Source organism: Bradysia coprophila, unplaced genomic scaffold, assembly GCF_014529535.1.
Source record: "Bradysia coprophila strain Holo2 unplaced genomic scaffold, BU_Bcop_v1 contig_350, whole genome shotgun sequence".
Taxonomy (NCBI): Eukaryota; Metazoa; Arthropoda; class Insecta; order Diptera; family Sciaridae; genus Bradysia; species Bradysia coprophila.
The window spans coordinates 1071926-1094583 of NW_023503608.1; the positions used below are offsets into that span (position 1 = coordinate 1071926).

General features: G+C 41.8%; 2 protein-coding genes across 26 annotated transcripts in view; one reads left to right on the forward strand and one right to left on the reverse strand.

The window, feature by feature from the left end:
• The window catches only part of LOC119079969 (potassium voltage-gated channel subfamily H member 8), a 98501-nt gene that overhangs the window by 51825 nt on the left and 24018 nt on the right, over positions 1 to 22658 (reverse strand). The window lies entirely within an intron of this gene.
• Positions 5109 to 17590, forward strand: LOC119079967 (nascent polypeptide-associated complex subunit alpha, muscle-specific form-like). Of its 25 annotated transcripts, none has more exons than XM_037188081.1 (23): positions 5109 to 5206; positions 5270 to 5999; positions 6088 to 6156; positions 6289 to 6312; positions 7219 to 7530; positions 7597 to 7908; positions 8272 to 8454; positions 8524 to 8652; positions 9538 to 9732; positions 9802 to 9918; positions 9991 to 10146; positions 10393 to 10620; positions 10717 to 11451; positions 11578 to 11970; positions 12067 to 12237; positions 12463 to 12681; positions 12844 to 13035; positions 13174 to 13290; positions 14836 to 14898; positions 15271 to 15615; positions 16090 to 16269; positions 16588 to 16698; positions 16885 to 17590. In XM_037188081.1, the coding sequence occupies exons 1-23, from the start codon at positions 5165 to 5167 to the stop codon at positions 17526 to 17528; spliced, it is 5667 nt and encodes a 1888-aa protein (XP_037043976.1). In that variant the 5' UTR covers positions 5109 to 5164; the 3' UTR covers positions 17529 to 17590. The 25 variants fall into 25 exon arrangements, with proteins under 25 accessions (XP_037043976.1, XP_037043978.1, XP_037043981.1 ...); XM_037188083.1 differs by having other exon boundaries at positions 12844 to 13011; XM_037188086.1 differs by having other exon boundaries at positions 12940 to 13035.

Genomic DNA, 22658 nt, shown 5'->3' on the forward strand with positions numbered 1-22658 from the left:
TTGAAAAAAAAAAATATGTTTCCAAAAGTCTAAAAGTTCACATTATAAATTGGTAACATATAAATTACTCTAGTGTATCATCCAATATTCACTCATAAACAACGTATTAAATGCAAGCGTACATACACTCCTCCGGTTTTGGACTTGTTTTTGGGTAGGAATCATTAAAAATATTCGACACAAAATTATTTGGCTCCTGGATCAATTATTTCGTATAGTCAATCATAGAACAAACATGGATAAAATAAGGTTAGACTAGGCAAAATACATTGGCACAACGACAAGCTCCACACATACGCCGTGTGGCTAAGTGAGCTGTTTTATGGAACCATCCTAGTCTATAATATTGACTATATAACAACCTTGGCACATTATTATCGTCAGTGATGAGAACAACGCAATTTAATGGTGAAAAACTACTTTGCATTTTTTTCGTTAATTCAGCAATATTACCAGATACTCAAATAAATTCGTCGTTTGCAAAAAGTATAAATTAGATGTGCAAATATATTCAGAAAATTTAAAAATAGGAAAATTTGAAATTATATCACCAAAAATTTCTTCTCATCTAGTGTCTAAAAAAGCATTATCACTCGTTGGCATAATCGGTATTTCTGCAACGATGCTGCGAAAAGTGGACTTATTTATGTATCATTTGGGTGACGTTCGAAGGGTCTTTTTTGTCTGATTTCCCCTTTTCTTAACCTGTTGTTCTGTAACTAGAGAAAACCACATGACCACAAAAAGAACTTAGTGTTCTAGAACCTCACTGGCAATATATTATTAAGAATGTATGGAAAATCTTTGGTCAAATTGGATAGTTCATAGTAGAACTTGTCGTACACAATTCATATCCTCAGATGGCAATTGCTGTTATCACCTTAAGCCGAAAGCACACGAGCAATTTTGCGTTGATGAGATCGACTATAATGATGCGTTTTCCATTGTTTAGCGTTTAGCCTGTGGTGAATATCGAATTACAATGGAAAACGCAGCATAATTGCCGATCTCAGAGAGATCGAAAGCTTGAAACAAAATAAAGAAGATAGATGGTGAATCTCATACTGAGATTGGGATAATGGGACATCAACAACGAGTTGAGTTTTTGACATACACACCTGGAATTCTGAAAAACAATTTTCTGTTTTTTCTGTGTTTTACTTGAGTTTTTGATTTATTCATATAAAAATACATGCAAAATTCACAAAAACACCAGAACGACAAACAGAAAATGTGTCGACTTTCAAAATTCCGTGCAAAAATCAGAGAGTATAACGAAAGAATGGAGAATTTCCTCATAATTTTTTATCGGTATCATGTTTATTGGTGATCTATTATTTTTTACCAGTAGTTTCGGCCGAATACAACGAATATAATCGGAATATAATGTCCCGCAAGCTAATTGTTTTAAAATTCAAATGTAATATAAGACAGAATGTATCAGAATAAATTGGTGCATTTTTAACGTCAAGCTTCCTAAAAAACCTAAGAAAGCAAATAACAATATCATTGATTCAACATATTTTATCATAAAAACGATTTGAATTAAATTTTATACCAGATGATACCTACAATTTATTTATTCGTCGCCACATGACTACTCAACTACTCTTTAAAATAAATTCGAATACAGCAAAACATACACAAAATTTATATTTCGAATAAAAGATTTGAATTTTGATGAGACAAATGACGCTCAAATTTAAGCAAACAATAACCACATTTATTGCTATTGGATTTTCAAAAAAAAAAACATTGAATTTGTTTTTGGAGAAAATAGAACATTTTGTTTGTTGCTTAAATATTTTTTGAATTAAGTCTCATTTGAATAATTTTTAGCCCGTATGAACTGCTAATGTTTGGAGATTTTAGGTTTTTAGTTTTGAAACACTTTCATTTGATTTTAAGTCACGTTCGAACCGTTCCACGAATTAGTATGACTGTGATGATCTGTAACTCTGTTTTGGAAAGTTAAATGGTTACTTTCGGAGGAAGGAAGAAAGTAGCTATTTATGCACTTTACTTCTGTTGGTGAACAAACTAACTGTCATATCGAAGCTCCGCAGGTCGATGAGAATAACTATTATGCACCTGTGTCCAAATGTTTATTTTGACGAGTTAGTTATTGTGATCCTAAGCCGAAGGCGCGTATCATATTCAAATCGCAAAAATAAACATTTGGGCATATCATTTTTTATGTGCTGATGCATAGATAAAACCAAACTTCCTCTCCGAGCTGCTGCACAATGTTAGTTTTACCACACATAGTAATATAAAAAATATTTCCGCATACGTTTTACAAACTGGCAACTGAAAATTTCATTTACATGCTACATGCGTCGAAAACCGTACTTTCCATGTTTCAAGCACTAGTTTCGACGCTCTCAGCATGTAAAATCCATTACGTAACTCTGTATAAAAATGAAAAGCCCCTTTTTGTGTTTATTGACCTCGGCTTCGCCTCGGATCAACAAAATTCACACGAAAATTCTACTTTTCATCTTTTTATCCCTTGTCATTTAAATACTATTACATGTTAGATGCGTCTAAAACGGTACTTTTCATTGATGTCTCTTGCACTTCTTTTGACGCCCTCAGCATGTAATAGTACGTTGTGTTACAAGTATTGTAAGTAAATAAGAAAATTGGGTCGTGTGCTGAAAAAATAAACATTACAATACTTATAACACATCATGCTTTGTGTCAACCTAGAACAACCTTGATTGTTTCAGTCCTCTATTTGAGTGACGTCAAGGTCAGCTTCGGTGCTAGACAGTGCGTTGCAAAAGCACAAAAAATCATAATTTTCATTGTAATATTGTAAACAATCACTCTTCAAATTTGATCGATCACATTGCTTTGCATTTTATAAAACGAATGCTGTAATAACTCATACAAATACCATCTCAAGACTGCTTTGAGTGTTGAAATATCCTAAGTAACTGGTGTGGAAATTTTGGATATTTCAATCTAGTAATTGGCATGGAAATCCGTCGTATTTCAATTCTCAGTGGCAGAAAATCCATTACATAATTCGGGATAAAGATGAAACGTCTCGTTTCGTATGACTATTGACTCGGCCTCGTCTTAGATTGAGAGAATTCACACAAATACTGTTTTTATAATCTTTTTGGAAGCCTTCGTTATGAAAAAGAATGTGTTTCCATCGGGAAAAAGGTTGGAAATCGCTTCGCTCTGGCTACAAAGAACACCATCAAAATGCAATGACCGACTCTTCTTCCATCGTCGCACAAATAACTATATATATCGACACAACATTTCGTGGAGTTACACGAGAGGTGTCAAGGTAGCGCATGTTCAACATGTCTGGTTTTCCATATATTTTTTTTTGGCTTCCATTGATCGACAGCGCCACCATGTCACCTCTCGAGTATAACTCTTTCTTTTAAATAAATTTAATCATTCATCATTCCGTGCAGTACAATGTATAACATATAACACATTTAGAGCAAAATTTACAAATAAAAATAAAATAAAATTTAAATTAATAAATGGCTGGGGCAAAAATAAAACTATTAAGATAAATCACAGTCATGATGACGTCGTCAAAATATAAATTACAAACAAATTACATAAAAATGACTAGCAAGCTTCACTCGATTTAGTTCACTCTATTTAATTTATAAAACAGTAAGGAGATACAACATGGAAAACGTCACTGTTATGCAGAAATTTCAGTTTCAGCTTGAACTTGAAAGTCCTGTAGCTGTTTAAATGTCTTGTCGCACTGTCAATATCGTTGTATTCAGAAATTGCTGTGGCAAAAGCTGCCTTTGTCGAATTAAGAGCCGTTGATTTGGCGGAATTATGATTGTAGACATGAACTCTCAATTTCGTCTAGTAGTGCGGTTGTAAACTTCGCCGTTCGTAATGAAGTTGAAATTGCTTTTCGTGAGATTGCAGATTAGCTTGCGTACAAATGTTATTGTTTCCGATATAGCAAGAAGTGTCACAGGAAGAAGACCAGTGCTGTACAAGTAAGATGTGAAGATGTATGCATATATCTGTCCAGGTGCTTTAATGCATCGGTTTTGACTCACTTATTGCAAGTATCAGCAAGCTTATACTTTGGGCATTCTCCTTAAATTGGTATCATATAGGTAAGTTTGCTTTGGACGTATGCGAAGTACGTTCTCTTATCAACCGGAACATATCTCGACGTGATCACGGAATGATAGATCTTTATCGATGACCAGGCCTAAATATTTGTATTTGCTCAACACTCCGTCAACGATGACATGCAGATGTCAGTGGAATTGAAACGGATTTCAATTGACGAAAGTTGAGAATAAAATTGGACATACGTTAAATGGGCCGCATAATAAAATATAGAGTTTTTCTCAATGGAAGTGTTGTTGGGCTTCCCGGCACAATAGTAAGCGTAGACCACATCATTCACAGATGCACTTGAGCCTAATTAGCAAGGAATTTGGTTAATTACTGTTCTTTGTGAGTATTTTAAGATAAATGAAAGTTATTAAGAAAAATGAATTGGAGCCATGTCCGTTTTGTAAATTTTGAAATATTCAAGATACAGGTAGCGATTTTTACGTTACGCTATTTTTGCAATTAAGGTCTACCCGATAACAAAACAAACACAAAAACATTTAGATTCCACGTTGATTGAACACTGTGGAAATCTATCAAGAAATAGCCAATGCAATTGTTTTTTTAATATCCAACAAGTTACACAATTTGTACAAGTTAATTCAACAATGGTCAATAGTATTCTTTCTAAGTTTCTTGAACTTTTGTTGCCATTGCAAAGTGATGTACTATAAATCAAAAATATTCAGAAAATTGAATTGATTACTGTTTTGATCGATGAAAAAAAAGTGCTGATCTCTTCTCCATATCGAAAATTATCGTGACTTCAAATGCAAATTTTTCTTCTGTTCAAAAAACAAATAAAAGACTATAACGTAAGCTCATTTCACCAATTTAGTCTGAAAATCGAAAAAAGGTTCTTTAATATATGTGGATCAATAAAATTTAAAATTAAAACAAAAATAAATAACATTAAAAACTACCTGCAGACTAATTAAACATATCGATGTTTGCTGATCCGATTGACGTGTTAAAAAATTAGTATAAAAGGTGCTGCTGAAAAACAACCTGTATCAATCAATTGATTGTTACAAACATGAAGTTACTATTTTGTGCTCTTGTGATAGTCTTCACCCAAGTGAGAAAGTCAGATATTTTATTGGTAAAGCTTGTGACTGCTAAAGTTTAATTTCAATTTTAGGGTTTGTTTGCAGCCCCAAACCGAAAGGTGGATGAAATTTCAAAAGGGCGAGATCTTAAGAAATCACTAGCTGAAAAATCGAACGAGTCTTACGACTCTACCGATTTTGATGAATTATATACTAATTTGAAGGCGACTAAACCACCAAAGGATACACCAGAAAAATCCAAAAAAGGAAATTCAAAATCCAGAGGAAGCAAACACTCAAATTCTCGTTCCGGTTCAGGATCACACGAGCCAAATGTGGGTTCTATTAAAGATGCAGTAGCTAGAAATCCGTTTAAAACTACCAAAGCCAACTCTAAGGCTAAGCCGAAAAACATATTTGGTTCAAAATCCAGAGGAAGACAAAACTCCGCCTCTCGATCATCCGAACCTAAAGTCGGTTCTATAGGCAAACTTTTAGGCGCAGTCAACGGTCTTGTCAAAAATACCGTAGCACCAATTCGAAACGCACCAAAATCAAAAATAAATCCAAAAACAAGTTCGGACAATTCCAGAAGACGTAAACCAAGCGACGACTCCGTTGCTGAATCAAACGAATCTGCAAAAGGCTCTGATGACAAACGCAACCATGATCATCGTCATCACAAGAATCACCATCACGACAGCGAGACCAGCACAAGTGAGGAAATTCCGTTGTGTCAACTTGAAGATGGACATGTAGTTCATCCCAAACCACATCATGGTCATCACGGCCATCACGGTCACCACGGACATCATGACCACGGTAAAAAAGACTGAAATACAACAATTTGGATTACATACAAATTACCTTTATTTTTATTTAAAAAAAATTCACCTCTACGCTATAATAGATAAGCCAGTTGATGTTCCAGTCGATGCTCCAGTCGATGCCCCAGTTGATGCACCAGTCGATGCTCCAGTTGATGCTCCAGTAGATACGCCAGTCGATGCTCCTGTTGATGCTCCAGTAGATGCTCCAGTCGATGCTCCAGTAGATGCTCCCGTGGAACCTCCAGTTGATGCACCAGTAGATACTCCAGTAGATACACCAGTTGATGCTCCATGCGATACACCAGTTGATGCTCCAGTTGATGCTCCAGTAGATGCTCCAGTAGATGCTCCAGTAGATGCTCCAGTAGATACACCAGTTGATGCTCCAGTCGATGCTCCAGTCGATGCACCAGTAGATGCACCAGTTGATGCTCCAGTTGATGCCCCAGTCGATGCTCCAGTCGATGCTCCAGATGCTCCAGTTGATGTACCAGTGGATTCACCAGTCGATGCTCCAGTAGATGCTCCAGTTGATGCTCCAGTCGATGCTCCAGTAGATGCTCCAGTTGATGCACCAGTAGATGCACCAGTAGATGCTCCAGTTGATGCTCCAGTTGATGCACCAGTTCCTCCAATAGATCTACCAATAAACCTACCAATTGATCTTCCAATTGATCTTGGTAACTCTGAATCACGCGAAAGTGGAGAACGACCTCACAAACCTCATCACTCCGGCTCAAATGAAAGTGGAGAACGACCGCACAAACCTCATCATTCCGGGTCAAATGAAAGTGGAGATCGACCACACAAACCTCATAATTCCGGATCAAATGAAAGTGGAGAACGACCACACAAACCACATAATTCCGGATCAAATGAAAGTGAAGAACGACCACACAAACCACATAATTCCGGATCAAATGAAAGTGGAAACTCCAACGAAACACCATGTGATAGTCCAGTCGATGCTCCAGTTGATGTACCAGTAGATGGTCCAGTCGATGCTCCAGTTGATGCTCCAGTCGATGCTCCAGATGCTCCAGTTGATGTACCAGTGGATTCACCAGTCGATGCTCCAGTAGTTGCTCCAGTTGATGCTCCAGTCGATGCTCCAGTAGATGCTCCAGTTGATGCACCAGTTGATGCTCCAGTCGATGCACCAGTCGATGCACCTATCGATGCTCCAGTTGATACACCAGTTGATGATCCAGTTGATGCTCCAGTTGATGCTCCAGTCGATGCACCAGTCGATGCACCAGTCGATGCTCCAGTAGATACACCAGTTGATGATCCAATTGATGCTCCAGTTGATGCTCCAGTAGATGCTCCAGTAGATGCTCCAGTAGATACACTAGTTGATGCTCCAGTCGATGCACCAGTCGATGCACCAGTCGATGCTCCAGTAGATACACCAGTTGACGCTCCAGTTGACGCTCCAGTTGATGCTCCAGTTGATGCTCCAGTTGATGCTCCAGTTGATGCACCAGTTGATGCTCCAGTAGATGCTCCAGTAGATGCACCATGTGATGGTCCAGATGCACCAGTTGATACACCAGTTGATGCTCCAGTAGATGCTCCAGATGCACCAGTAGATGCACCAGTAGATGCTCCAGTTGATGCTCCAGTTGACGCTCCCGTAGATGCTCCAGTTGATGCTCCAGTTGATACTCCAGTAGATACTCCAGTTGATGCACCAGTTGATGCTCCAGTAGATACTCCAGTTGATGCACCAGTTGATGCTCCAGTTGATGCTCCAGTTGATGCACCAGTTGATGCTCCAGTTGATGCTCCAGTTGATACACCAGTTGATGCACCAGTTGACGCTCCAGTTGATGTACCAGTAGATGCTCCAGTAGATACTCCAGTAGATGCTCCAGTTGATGCTCCAGTTGATGCTCCAGTTGATGCTCCAGTCGATGCACCAATCCCTCCAATTGATCTACCAATAGATCTACCAATAGATCTACCAATTGACCTTCCAATTGATCTTAATAACTCTGAATCACGCGAAAGTGGAGAACGACCACACAGACCTCATCATTCCGGATCAAATGAACATGGAAAACGACCACACAAACCACATAATTCCGAATCAAATGAAAGTGGAGAACGACCACATAATTCCGGATCAAATGAAAGTGGAGAACGACCACACAAACCACATAATTCCAGATCAAATGAAAGTGAAGAACGACCACACAAACCACATAATTCCGGATCAAATGAAAGTGGAGACTCCAACGAAACACCATGTGATGGTCCAGTCGACGCTCCAGTTGATGCACCAGTTGATGCACCAGTTGATACACCAGTAGATGCTCCAGTTGATGCTCCAGTTGATGCTCCAGTTGATACACCAGTAGATGCTCCAGTTGATGCTCCAGTTGATGCTCCAGTTGATACACCAGTAGATGCTCCAGTTGATGCTCCAGTTGATGCTCCAGTTGATACACCAGTAGATGCGCCAGTAGATGCACCAGTAGATGCTCCAGTAGATGCTCCAGATACACCAGTAGATGCTCCAGTTGATGCTCCAGTTGATACTCCAGTAGATACTCCAGTTGATGCACCAGTTGATGCTCCAGTAGATACTCCAGTTGATGCTCCAGTTGATGCACCAGTTGACGCTCCAGTTGATGCTCCAGTTGATGATCCAATTGATGCTCCAGTAGATGCTCCAGTAGATGCTCCAGTAGATACACCAGTTGATGCTCCAGTCGATGCACCAGTCGATGCTCCAGTAGATACACCAGTTGACGCTCCAGTTGACGCTCCAGTTGATGCTCCAGTTGATGCTCCAGTTGATGCACCAGTTGATGCTCCAGTAGATGCTCCAGTAGATGCACCATGTGATGGTCCAGATGCACCAGTTGATACACCAGTTGATACACCAGTTGATGCTCCAGTAGATGCTCCAGATGCACCAGTAGATGCACCAGTAGATGCTCCAGTTGATGCTCCAGTTGACGCTCCCGTAGATGCTCCAGTTGATGCTCCAGTTGATGCTCCAGTTGATACTCCAGTAGATACTCCAGTTGATGCACCAGTTGATGCTCCAGTAGATACTCCAGTTGATGCACCAGTTGATGCTCCAGTTGATGCTCCAGTTGATGCACCAGTTGATGCTCCAGTTGATGCTCCAGTTGATACACCAGTTGATGCTCCAGTTGATGCTCCAGTTGATGCTCCAGTCGATGCACCAATCCCTCCAATTGATCTACCAATAGATCTACCAATTGACCTTCCAATTGATCTTAATAACTCTGAATCACGCGAAAGTGGAGAACGACCACACAGACCTCATCATTCCGGATCAAATGAACATGGAAAACGACCACACAAACCACATAATTCCGAATCAAATGAAAGTGGAGAACGACCACATAATTCCGGATCAAATGAAAGTGGAGAACGACCACACAAACCACATAATTCCAGATCAAATGAAAGTGAAGAACGACCACACAAACCACATAATTCCGGATCAAATGAAAGTGGAGACTCCAACGAAACACCATGTGATGGTCCAGTCGACGCTCCAGTTGATGCACCAGTTGATGCACCAGTTGATGCACCAGTTGATACACCAGTAGATGCTCCAGTTGATGCTCCAGTTGATGCTCCAGTTGATACACCAGTAGATGCTCCAGTTGATGCTCCAGTTGATGCTCCAGTTGATACACCAGTAGATGCTCCAGTTGATGCTCCAGTTGATGCTCCAGTTGATACACCAGTAGATGCGCCAGTAGATGCACCAGTAGATGCTCCAGTAGATGCTCCAGATACACCAGTAGATGCTCCAGTTGATGCTCCAGTTGATACTCCAGTAGATACTCCAGTTGATGCACCAGTTGATGCTCCAGTAGATACTCCAGTTGATGCTCCAGTTGATGCACCAGTTGACGCTCCAGTTGTTGCTCCAGTTGATGATCCAATTGATGCTCCAGTTGATGCTCCAGTAGATGCTCCAGTAGATGCTCCAGTAGATACACCAGTTGATGCTCCAGTCGATGCACCAGTCGATGCTCCAGTAGATACATCAGTTGACGCTCCAGTTGACGCTCCAGTTGATGCTCCAGTTGATGCTCCAGTTGATGCACCAGTTGATGCTCCAGTAGATGCTCCAGTAGATGCACCATGTGATGGTCCAGATGCACCAGTTGATACACCAGTTGATACACCAGTTGATGCTCCAGTAGATGCTCCAGTAGATGCTCCAGATGCACCAGTAGATGCACCAGTAGATGCTCCAGTTGATGCTCCAGTTGACGCTCCCGTAGATGCTCCAGTTGATGCTCCAGTTGATGCTCCAGTTGATACTCCAGTAGATACTCCAGTTGATGCACCAGTTGATGCTCCAGTAGATACTCCAGTTGATGCACCAGTTGATGCTCCAGTTGATGCTCCAGTTGATGCACCAGTTGATGCTCCAGTTGATACACCAGTTGATGCACCAGTTGACGCTCCAGTTGATGTACCAGTAGATGCTCCAGTAGATACTCCAGTAGATGCTCCAGTTGATGCTCCAGTTGATGCTCCAGTTGATGCTCCAGTCGATGCACCAATCCCTCCAATTGATCTACCAATAGATCTACCAATTGACCTTCCAATTGATCTTAATAACTCTGAATCACGCGAAAGTGGAGAACGACCACACAGACCTCATCATTCCGGATCAAATGAACATGGAAAACGACCACACAAACCACATAATTCCGAATCAAATGAAAGTGGAGAACGACCACATAATTCCGGATCAAATGAAAGTGGAGAACGACCACACAAACCACATAATTCCAGATCAAATGAAAGTGAAGAACGACCACACAAACCACATAATTCCGGATCAAATGAAAGTGGAGACTCCAACGAAACACCATGTGATGGTCCAGTCGACGCTCCAGTTGATGCACCAGTTGATGCACCAGTTGATACACCAGTAGATGCTCCAGTTGATGCTCCAGTTGATGCTCCAGTTGATACACCAGTAGATGCTCCAGTTGATGCTCCAGTTGATGCTCCAGTTGATACACCAGTAGATGCTCCAGTTGATGCTCCAGTTGATGCTCCAGTTGATACACCAGTAGATGCGCCAGTAGATGCACCAGTAGATGCTCCAGATACACCAGTAGATGCTCCAGTTGATGCTCCAGTTGATACTCCAGTAGATACTCCAGTTGATGCACCAGTTGATGCTCCAGTAGATACTCCAGTTGATGCTCCAGTTGATGCACCAGTTGACGTTCCAGTTGATGCTCCAGTTGATGATCCAATTGATGCTCCAGTTGATGCTCCAGTAGATGCTCCAGTAGATGCTCCAGTAGATACACCAGTTGATGCTCCAGTCGATGCACCAGTCGATGCTCCAGTAGATACACCAGTTGACGCTCCAGTTGACGCTCCAGTTGATGCTCCAGTTGATGCTCCAGTTGATGCACCAGTTGATGCTACAGTAGATGCTCCAGTAGATGCACCATGTGATGGTACAGATGCACCAGTTGATACACCAGTTGATACACCAGTTGATGCTCCAGTAGATGCTCCAGTAGATGCTCCAGATGCACCAGTAGATGCACCAGTAGATGCTCCAGTTGATGCTCCAGTTGACGCTCCCGTAGATGCTCCAGTTGATGCTCCAGTTGATGCTCCAGTTGATGCTCCAGTTGATACTCCAGTAGATACTCCAGTTGATGCACCAGTTGATGCTCCAGTAGATACTCCAGTTGATGCACCAGTTGATGCTCCAGTTGATGCACCAGTTGATGCTCCAGTTGATGCTCCAGTTGATACACCAGTTGATGCACCAGTTGACGCTCCAGTTGATGTACCAGTAGATGCTCCAGTAGATACTCCAGTAGATGCTCCAGTTGATGCTCCAGTTGATGCTCCAGTTGATGCTCCAGTCGATGCATCAATCCCTCCAATTGATCTACCAATAGATCTACCAATTGACCTTCCAATTGATCTTAATAACTCTGAATCACGCGAAAGTGGAGAACGACCACACAGACCTCATCATTCCGGATCAAATGAACATGGAGAACGACCGCACAAACCACATAATTCCGAATCAAATGAAAGTGGAGAACGACCACATAATTCCGGATCAAAGGAAAGTGGAGAACGACCACACAAACCACATAATTCCGGATCAAATGAAAGTGAAGAACGACCGCACAAACCACATAATTCCGGATCAAATGAAAGTGGAGACTCCAACGAAACACCATGTGATGATCCAGTAGATGCTCCAGTTGATGCTCCAGTTGATACACCAGTAGATGCTCCAGTTGATGCTCCAGTTGATACACCAGTAGATGCACCAGTAGATGCTCCAGTAGATGCTCCAGATACACCAGTAGATGCTCCAGTTGATGCTCCAGTTGATACTCCAGTAGATACTCCAGTTGATACACCAGTAGATGCGCCAGTAGATGCGCCAGTAGATGCTCCAGTAGATACTCCAGTTGATGCACCAGTTGATGCACCAGTTGATGCTTCAGTTGATGCACCAGTTGATGCTCCAGTTGATGCTCCAGTTGATGCTCCTGTTGATGCTCCAGTCGATGCTCCAGTAGATACTCCAGTTGATGCTCCAGTTGATGCACCAGTTGACGCTCCAGTTGATGCTCCAGTTGATGCTCCAGTTGATGCACCAGTTGATGCTCCAGTTGATGCACCAGTAGATGGACCAGTTCCTCCAATAGATCTTCCAATAGATTTACCAATTGATGCACCAGTAGATACACCAGTTGATGCTCCAGTTGATGCACCAGTTGATGCACCAGTTGATGCTCCAGTAGATGCTCCAGTTGATGCGCCATGTGATGGTCCAGATGCACCAGTAGATGCTCCAGTTGATGCTCCAGTTGATGCTCCAGTTGATGCTCCAGTAGATGCTCCAGTAGATGCTCCAGTAGATGCTCCAGTAGATACACCAGTTGATGCTCCAGTCGATGCACCAGTCGATGCTCCAGTAGATGCACCAGTTGACGCTCCAGTTGATGCTCCAGTTGATGCACCAGTTGATGCTCCAGATGCACCAGTAGATGCTCCAGATGCACCAGTAGATGCTCCAGTTGATGCTCCAGTAGATGCTCCAGTTGATACTCCAGTAGATACTCCAGTAGATACACCAGTTGATGCTCCAGTTGATGGTCCAGTAGATACTCCAGTTGATGCTCCAGTTGATGCACCAGTTGACGCTCCAGTTGATGCTCCAGTTGATGCTCCAGTTGATGCTCCAGTAGATACTCCAGTTGATGCACCAGTTGATGCACCAGTTGATGCACCAGTAGATGGACCAGTTCCTCCAATAGATCTTCCAATAGATTTACCAATTGATGCACCAGTAGATACACCAGTTGATGCTCCAGTTGATGCTCCAGTTGATGCACCAGTTGATGCACCAGTAGATGCACCAGTTGATGTTCCAGTTAATGGACCAGTAGATACACCAGTTGATGCTCCAGTTGACGCACCAGTTAATGGACCAGTAGATGCTCCAGTTGATGCACCATGTGATGGTCCAGATGCACCAGTAGATGCTCCAGTTGATGCTCCAGTTGATGCTCCAGTAGATGCTCCAGTAGATGCTCCAGTAGATGCTCCAGTAGATGCTCCAGTAGATGCTCCAGTAGATGCTCCAGTTGATACACCAGTAGATGCGCCAGTAGATACACCAGTAGATGCGCCAGTAGATGCTCCAGTTGATACACCAGTAGATGCGCCAGTAGATGCGCCAGTAGATGCGCCAGTAGATGCGCCAGTAGATGCTCCAGTTGATACACCAGTAGATGCGCCAGTAGATGCTCCAGATACACCAGTTGACGCTCCCGTAGATGCTCCAGTTGATGCTCCAGTTGATACTCCAGTAGATACTCCAGTTGATGCACCAGTTGATGCTCCAGTTGATGCACCAGTTGATGCTCCAGTTGATGCTCCAGTTGATACACCAGTTGATGCACCAGTTGACGCTCCAGTTGATGTACCAGTAGATGCTCCAGTAGATACTCCAGTAGATGCACCAGTTGATGCTCCAGATGCACCAGTAGATGCTCCAGATGCACCAGTAGATGCTCCAGTTGATGCTCCAGTTGACGCTCCAGTTGATGCTCCAGTTGATACTCCAGTAGATACACCAGTTGATGCTCCAGTTGATGTACCAGTAGATGCTCCAGTTGATGCACCAGTTGACGCTCCAGTTGATGCTCCAGTTGATGCTCCAGTAGATACTCCAGTTGATGCTCCAGTTGATGCTCCAGTTGATGCTCCAGTTGATGCACCAGTAGATGGACCAGTTCCTCCAATAGATCTTCCAATAGATTTACCAATTGATGCACCAGTAGATACACCAGTTGATGCTCCAGTTGATGCTCCAGTAGATGCACCAGTTAATGGACCAGTAGATGCTCCAGTTGATGCACCATGTGATGGTCCAGATGCGCCAGTAGATGCTCCAGTTGATACACCAGTAGATGCGCCAGTAGATACACCAGTAGATGCGCCAGTAGATGCTCCAGTTGATACACCAGTAGATGCGCCAGTAGATGCGCCAGTAGATGCTCCAGTTGATACACCAGTAGATGCGCCAGTAGATGCTCCAGATACACCAGTTGACGCTCCCGTAGATGCTCCAGTTGATGCTCCAGTTGATACTCCAGTAGATACTCCAGTTGATGCACCAGTTGATGCTCCAGTTGATGCACCAGTTGATGCTCCAGTTGATGCTCCAGTTGATGCTCCAGTTAATGGACCAGTAGATGCTCCAGTTGATGCACCATGTGATGGTCCAGATGCACCAGTAGATGCTCCAGTTGATGCTCCAGTAGATGCTCCAGTAGATGCTCCAGTTGATACACCAGTTGACGCACCAGTCGATGCTCCAGTTGATGCGCCAGTAGATACACCAGTAGATGCGCCAGTAGATGCTCCAGTTGATGCTCCAGTTGATGCTCCAGTTGATGCTCCAGTTGACGCACCAGTCGATGCTCCAGTTGATGCTCCAGTTGATGCTCCAGTTGATGCTCCAGTTGATACACCAGTTGACGCACCAATTGACGCTCCCGTAGATGCTCCAGTTGATGCTCCAGTTGATGCACCAGTTGATGCTCCAGTAGATACTCCAGTTGATGCACCAGTAGATGGACCAGTTGACGCTCCCGTAGATGCTCCAGTTGATGCTCCAGTTGATGCACCAGTTGATACACCAGTTGACGCTCCAGTTGATGCTCCAGTAGATGCTCCAGTAGATACTCCAGTAGATACTCCAGTTGATGCTCCAGTCGATGCACCAATATCTCCAATTGATCTACCAATAGATCTACCAATTGATCTTCCAATTGATCTTAATAACTCTGAATCACGCGAAAGTGGAGAACGACCACACAGACCTCATCATTCCGGATCAAATGAACATGGAGAACGACCACACAAACCACATAATTCCGGATCAAATGAAAGTGGAGAACGACCACATAATTCCGGATCAAATGAAAGTGGAGAACGACCACATAATTCCGGATCAAATGAAAGTGGAGAACGACCACACAAACCACATAATTCCGGATCAAATGAAAGTGGAGACTCCAACGAAACACCATGTGATGGTCCAGTCGACGCTCCAGTTGATGCACCAGTTGATGCTCCAGTAGATACTCCAGTAGATACTCCAGTTGACGCACCAGTAGATGCTCCAGTAGATGCTCCAGATGCACCAGTAGATGCTCCAGATGCACCAGTAGATGCTCCAGTTGATGCTCCAGTTGATGCTCCAGTTGATGCTCCAGTTGACGCTCCCGTAGATGCTCCAGTTGATGCTCCAGTTGATGCACCAGTTGACGCTCCAGTTGATGCTCCAGTTGATACTCCAGTAGATACTCCAGTTGATGCACCAGTAGATGCTCCAGATGCACCAGTAGATGCTCCAGATGCACCAGTAGATGCTCCAGTTGATGCTCCAGTTGACGCTCCCGTAGATTCTCCAGTTGATGCTCCAGTTGATGCACCAGTTGACGCTCCAGTTGATGCTCCAGTTGATACACCAGTAGATACTCCAGTTGATGCACCAGTTGATGCTCCAGTAGATACTCCAGTTGATGCACCAGTAGATGCTCCAGTTGATGCTCCAGTTGATGCTCCAGTTGATGCACCAGTTGATGCTCCAGTTGATGCTCCAGTTGATGCTCCAGTTGACGTTCCAGTTGATGCTCCAGTTGATGCTCCAGTGGATACTCCAGTTGATGCACCAGTTGATGCTCCAGTTGATGCACCAGTAGATGGACCAGTTCCTCCAATAGATCTTCCAATAGATTTACCAATTGATGCACCAGTAGATACACCAGTAGATACACCAGTAGATACACCAGTAGATACACCAGTAGATACACCAGTAGATACACCAGTAGATACACCAGTTGATGCTCCAGTTGATGCACCATGTGATGGTCCAGATGCTCCAGTAGATGCTCCAGTTGATGCTCCAGTTCATACACCAGTTGATGCGCCAGTAGATGCACCAGTAGATACTCCAGTAGATGCTCCAGTAGATGCTCCAGTAGATGCTCCAGTTGATACACCAGTTGATGCACCAGTTGATGCTCCAGTTGATGCACCAGTTGATGCTCCAGTTGATGCACCAGTTGATGCACCAGTTGATGCTCCAGTAGATGCTCCAGTTGATGCTCCAGTTGATACACCAGTAGATGCGCCAGTAGATGCACCAGTAGATGCTCCAGTAGATGCTCCAGATACACCAGTAGATGCTCCAGTTGATGCTCCAGTAGATACACCAGTTGATGCTCCAGTTGATGCTCCAGTAGATACACCAGTTGATGCTCCAGTAGATGCTCCAGTAGATGCTCCAGATGCACCAGTAGATGCACCAGTAGATGCTCCAGTTGATGCTCCAGTAGATGCTCCAGTAGATGCACCAGTTGATACACCAGTTGATGCTCCAGTTGATGCTCCAGTAGATACACCAGTTGATGCTCCAGTCGATGCACCAGTCGATGCTCCAGTAGATACACCAGTTGACGCTCCAGTTGATGCACCAGTTGATGCACCAGTTGATGCTCCAGTAGATGCTCCAGATGCACCAGTAGATGCTCCAGTTGATGCACCAGTTGATGCACCAGTTGATGCTCCAGTAGATGCTCCAGATGCACCAGTAGATGCTCCAGTTGATGCACCAGTTGATGCACCAGTTGATGCACCAGTTGATGCACCAGTTGACGCTCCAGTTGATGCTCCAGTAGATGCTCCAGTTGACGCTCCAGTTGATGCACCAATTACTGAGGATGAATGCCGAGAATCGCAAGTGCCAACATTACCAGTCAAACAATTCGGTCATGGCAAAGAACTCATTTGCACCTGCTCTTGTAAAGCATTTGATGAACTAAGCAGTGCAGTTATTGCCACGCTTGCAGCCAGACCTATATTTGTATCTTCTGGAATTCCACATGTTGGTGATCCGAAATTAGATTGCAGTTGCAATTGCGTACCTGCGCAGGAATGCAACTGATGACATGAAGTAGCGGTTAACTTGTGAAAGTTTGTAATAAATGTTTGACATTTATATGAAAATCTGTTGTTTTTTAAGAAACTAGGACTAGAATTTCTCATTCAATTTTTGCGATTGTTCCAAAAATATGATAGAACATGGCTTCGATTCTCATGCGTTCAAAACTCCAAATATTTGTCACACAGTGTGTATAAAATCCTATAAGAACTGTCAAGTTAAGAATTCTTAAAGTTATTGAAATACGAGAATCTGTAGTTGTGCACCCGACTTGTTTTCTTACAATTTGCGCATTCTTTTTGCTTTTATTCAAAACAAATTGTCAGAATAAACAAAACGAACTGTGTCTCATTTTCAAACAATCGTAAGTTTGCTGTAAAAGCTAAAAAGAAATCGTGAATCATCAATACAAACACGGTTTCAAAAAAGTGTGGTTTACGGCCAGAGCAAAGCGAGATCACACTAGTTCAATTTTTTTATACAAACAGCTACAATGAAAACACTCCAAAAAATGATTTTGTAATATTACGCCATAACTCCTACATTATTACTCCTATACTTTTCATTAACGAAATTACCATCAGCAATCGTCCTCGTCGATGGCGTGGGGGTAATTTGGCACACGGTGCTGAAACAACGCATTTTTCAACAACGTAAATGGTGAACTGGCACACAAATTTTCGATACCAAAATTTTGTAAAAGGTGTCTTTAAGTCCATGACATGGCTAAAAAGCATTTGCAGCAATAAACTTGCGTTTGCGAGTTCACCTTTTACGTAGTTTAAAAGTGCATTCTTTCTGCACCGTGTGCCATATTCCCCGATACCATGCGTATAGTGAAACTGAAACAAATCCAATTGTTTTTTTTACGTTACAACTTGGCAACGGGCTGAGCATACATAAATAACGCTCAGGGACGAGGACAACTACGAGTAAATAATCAAAATCTCCTTTTCACATTTTAATTAGGGCAACAACTGAGACATTAAAACGAAATTGCTTTGGTGTTTATTGTTGGTTGAAGATCCTGTGTAGATCAACCGTTGCGTCCTTATCCAGGACGTTTGGAATCCCTAAAATTACCTCCCAGCTGAAATGCCTATAAAAAAGCTAAACAAAAGAAAAAAACTTTGAGAACAAACAAAGCTTTTCGCTTTTCCCTTTCCCATGGTTCATGTTTAGTGAAAAAACCTGAAGCAAAAGACGCTGTTTCGACCTCCGAATGTGATGGTGGTCACAGAACAGTACAGAACTGCTAATCTTCAGTTGTTTCCATCATATTCCGATACCATGCTCCGATCGGAAATCTTTGCTTGGTGGTCGATAACACTTTTGTTTCGTGCCTGCAAATCATCACAATTCGAACATCGGACATCAATGAAGGCATCGGTTCGATTAAAGGGACAATGATTTAGTTTTATGAAAATATTTTTATGTCTCTGGAACTATTTTGTAATACATTGGTGTTGCTAATGGTAACACTGCGAGGTACCAAAAGAATGACTGTTGCGACATTAGCATTATTAATAAAGAATTGTCCGAAATGATTAATGGTCACTGATCACGTTTATGATTTTGAAGGTTTTACAGCGAATACATCACCGAATTGTCCGATATGATAAATCGAAATATGTTGAATACACAAACGTTTATGATTTTGCCGGTATAACAACACCGAATTGTCCGAAATGATTAATGACAGAAAGCCGAAAATTTTTTATCGCAAAGCAACAACTTCACCGAAAGGAAGTAGAAATGTGTTTGGACGAAAAATCGTTCTGCTGGTATGTGGTAATTGTGGCAGTGCTGCCGTATTACCAATAAATTAAATGATTCTAGCCCAAAATGTTGTCATATCCATGCAAAAGCAGCTCACTGATTGAACGGCCGGCCATTTTCATTGAAACGGCCGGCCACCCATGATGAAACCAATTTCGAAATAAATTATTCAAAATTGTCAAATGGCCAGCCCTTTTCAGCAACGGCGGGCCATTCAAATAACAAAACATGGCTAGACTGGAGAGATCGCCAATTGAAACAGACGAATACGCTAAGTTGGCGTTCCGGTGAACGCTTCGTTTTTTTTTGGGCTTGCGAAATTTTTTTTCCGGAATGGACGGAACATACACGCAGACATGGCGCGTCACTCAGTATATATTTTTTTTTATTAATTGTAATTAATGGGGAAATTTTCCGTTCGCGTAGGAAAACTGTTTGGGCATTCTTTGCATGGATAAGTATAATATTTTAGCTGTTGTACAAAAGTTGAGATACAAACGAAGAACAAATATTTTGTTATATTTTATTGTTAAATTTAAGATGATTTAGATGTTGAAAATAATTTTAATATTTGAACGAAAAAAATGCAACAAAGAAACCAACAAAAACTGCATTCTACATTCGATGCATTCGGTGCGAATGATGTCTAAATGATGTTTAGGGTTCAATGATGATCTCAAAATTATGACAGATAATGTCTGCTTGAAAATTATGATTAGGGTTCAATGATGATCTCAAAATTATGGCAGATATTGTCTGCTTCAAAATTATGATTACGGTTCAATGATGATCTCAAAATTCTGGCAGATAATGTCTGCTTTAAAATTATTTAGCGTTATTGCATTGCTCCATGTACATTATGCATACATCCATGGTGTCGAAGTGAAAGTTGCACTGTACACAATTAGTTACGGTTGCTGAGCACATTGCTTCATGTGTTTTTTTTTCTGTCGGCGTTTTGCATTTTTTATCGCATTCTTGGCAAATAAATATTCGCTATATTTGAGTCAGGATGGTGCAATATCATATGAGTTAGTTGTTCCGTTCGCGTAGGAAAACTGTTTGGGCATTCTTTGCATGGATAAGTATTCAATTTGCTGGTGTTTAGTGGTGGGGTCGGACTTCTCTTTTTAGCAACTGTTGACTGGTCCGCTAATGGATCGGTAGCTTTGCGTTTTAAGTTGGTAGATTCGCTGGCGATGACTGAATCAACATTATTGGAAGTTAGCTTTGTATTGTTTTGCATCGACTTGGGTCCGTACCGTCAGACAATTGTTCGGCGGTTTGAGAATGGCTTAATCCCATATCGCTGAGGTGTGGCAGCTGTTTCTGCGACCCGGTATTTGGCTTAACATCTTCAGCTGCTTTATTCGACCCGGTAACGCTTAGCGTTAACAACTGCTTTCTTCGACAAGGTATTTGGCTTAACGTCTTCAGCTGCTTTTTTCGACGCTGTACTTGGCTTAGCGTTAACAGCTGATTTCTTCGACTTGGTACTTGGCTTAGCGTTAACAGCTGCTTTCTGAGACTTGCTACTTGGCTTAGCGTTAACAACTGCTTTATTGTTTGATTTATCTTTCGCATCCAACTCCGATCTTACCACTGTTTCATAAAACGTATCATTTGTTTCAACTTTCACTGGTGCACACGAGTAAATGAGAGTTTAGGACAGATTGTATAAAAATTGTGAGACAACTGTTTTGGCAGAGTCGGGAAGCTCAAACAAAGGGCCGATGAGATTTTGATGCAAATTGTCGTAGGAATTGTCGACGGTCTAGCCACGGGCAAATTTTTCAGCACAATTTTCGGCTTTGCACCAACGCGCAATACTTCTTCGGGGAAAGTTCATGATATCATTATACGTAGAGGCAATGTGATATCTCAGTCCAGTCGAGCGCGTGTAGCTTATATCGCAGTCGTGTGCTGTAAATGGACAGTAATATCTTACTTTTGCATGTTTGACATGAAATGACGCTTTAAGCTGCGTTTAGTTTCAAATGATTTTTCACACATAGGACACTTATTCTCACTTTCTTTCTCTATGCCTTGTTCTGATTGTGCTCCAAGTCCTTGCCAGCATTTGCATTTTTGTGATCGTCATCGTTACTGTAATCGATATCTCTCACATAGTCACCATCATTGTCTGATTTTTTGTATCTACAAATAATTGACTCAAAAAATTTGTGACAGAAAGTTTTACAAAAAGTAATTTGCGTCACAAGTGGCAGATGATTCGGCTTTCTTCCATGTAAATTCTTTCAGTACATTTTTTAACCATTTTTCTAACAATAGTTTCCTCTTTTTCTTTTTTCTTAAATAATTTTTTTTATTAAAGTATTTTTATGTTCTCATGTAAAGTATGGTCCATCTAAATGGTAATAACTCATATACGCGGCCTTCAAATGTTGACTCTTCGTAGTAATGCGATAAATTGAAAACACCAAATGCAGACGGATTCAGAGCTCCACAGATCTGCCTCAAAAACAGGTTTTGATAACTGAAAGTACTTTGCTTTTGCATTGGACTCTCAGCTATCAGAAAAGTCATAAATCATGTGAAATAATTTGATATACGCAGATAAAACCAGTTTGATTTTAGTCAGTGTCCCTTGGCAAATTGTGTAGTCCTAGAACAATTTCGCTAAAGACTTTCCGAGAACTTATATTTTTACTGTATTTTTTTCGATTATAAATTCCTCACTTTTACTCAAAGCAAATAAACCAAGAAACAGCCACGATATAGGCCTTAAGGCACGCAAAATGTGATCTCAAAGTGAGACTTCAGTATCAGGCTTTTTCGTGATTTAAATTTCTCGGCCTCAATACCTCAGAAGCGGAAAAACGTTCTGCCTGGAAAGGGATGGACTTTCATAACTGAAACATAAGCTATTGTTTCACTAGGAAACAGTCCATGTTGCATCTCAAATTTTAGAAATAAACTGATCCATTTTGCAGGGCCGCTCTCGCAGTGAAATTGCATGTGAATCTAATTCTTTCGATTTTTCCGGAAATTTCTGATGAAATCTGTTAGGATTTCTTAGATACATATTTTTAGGATTCTTTTATCGAACTATGATGGTATTACATCGATACTGTGACCCAAACAACAGAAACCCTGGTCTAAACTTGCCAAAGTCGTGAAATTTTAGTTCAATTTTTAATGATAAGCCCTAATGTCTGAGTACACCCTTTTTTCGAACAGAGTTGGCTATTTACCTTAAAAAATGTTGAAATTTACGAATTTGTTCAAATTAAATACTTTTATGCGTCGGAAATACCCGATTCCCGAAACTTATAGGGTGCCCCTCGTATCACCAGCTGGATCTACTAACACACACTTATTGTGATAAACAAT

What these genes read in the sequence shown, in the direction of transcription:
- LOC119079967 (XM_037188081.1), top strand. Translation starts at nt 5,165, where the DNA reads ATGAAGTTACTATTTTGTGCTCTTGTGATAGTCTTCACCCAA. An exon ending in TGCTCCATGCGATACACCAG is followed by an intron (nt 6,313 to 7,218) that starts TTGATGCTCCAG and finishes TTGATGATCCAG; the next exon opens with TTGATGCTCCAGTTGATGCT. An exon ending in TGCTCCAGTAGATGCACCAT is followed by an intron (nt 10,147 to 10,392) that starts GTGATGGTCCAG and finishes TTGATGCACCAG; the next exon opens with TTGATGCTCCAGTTGATGCT.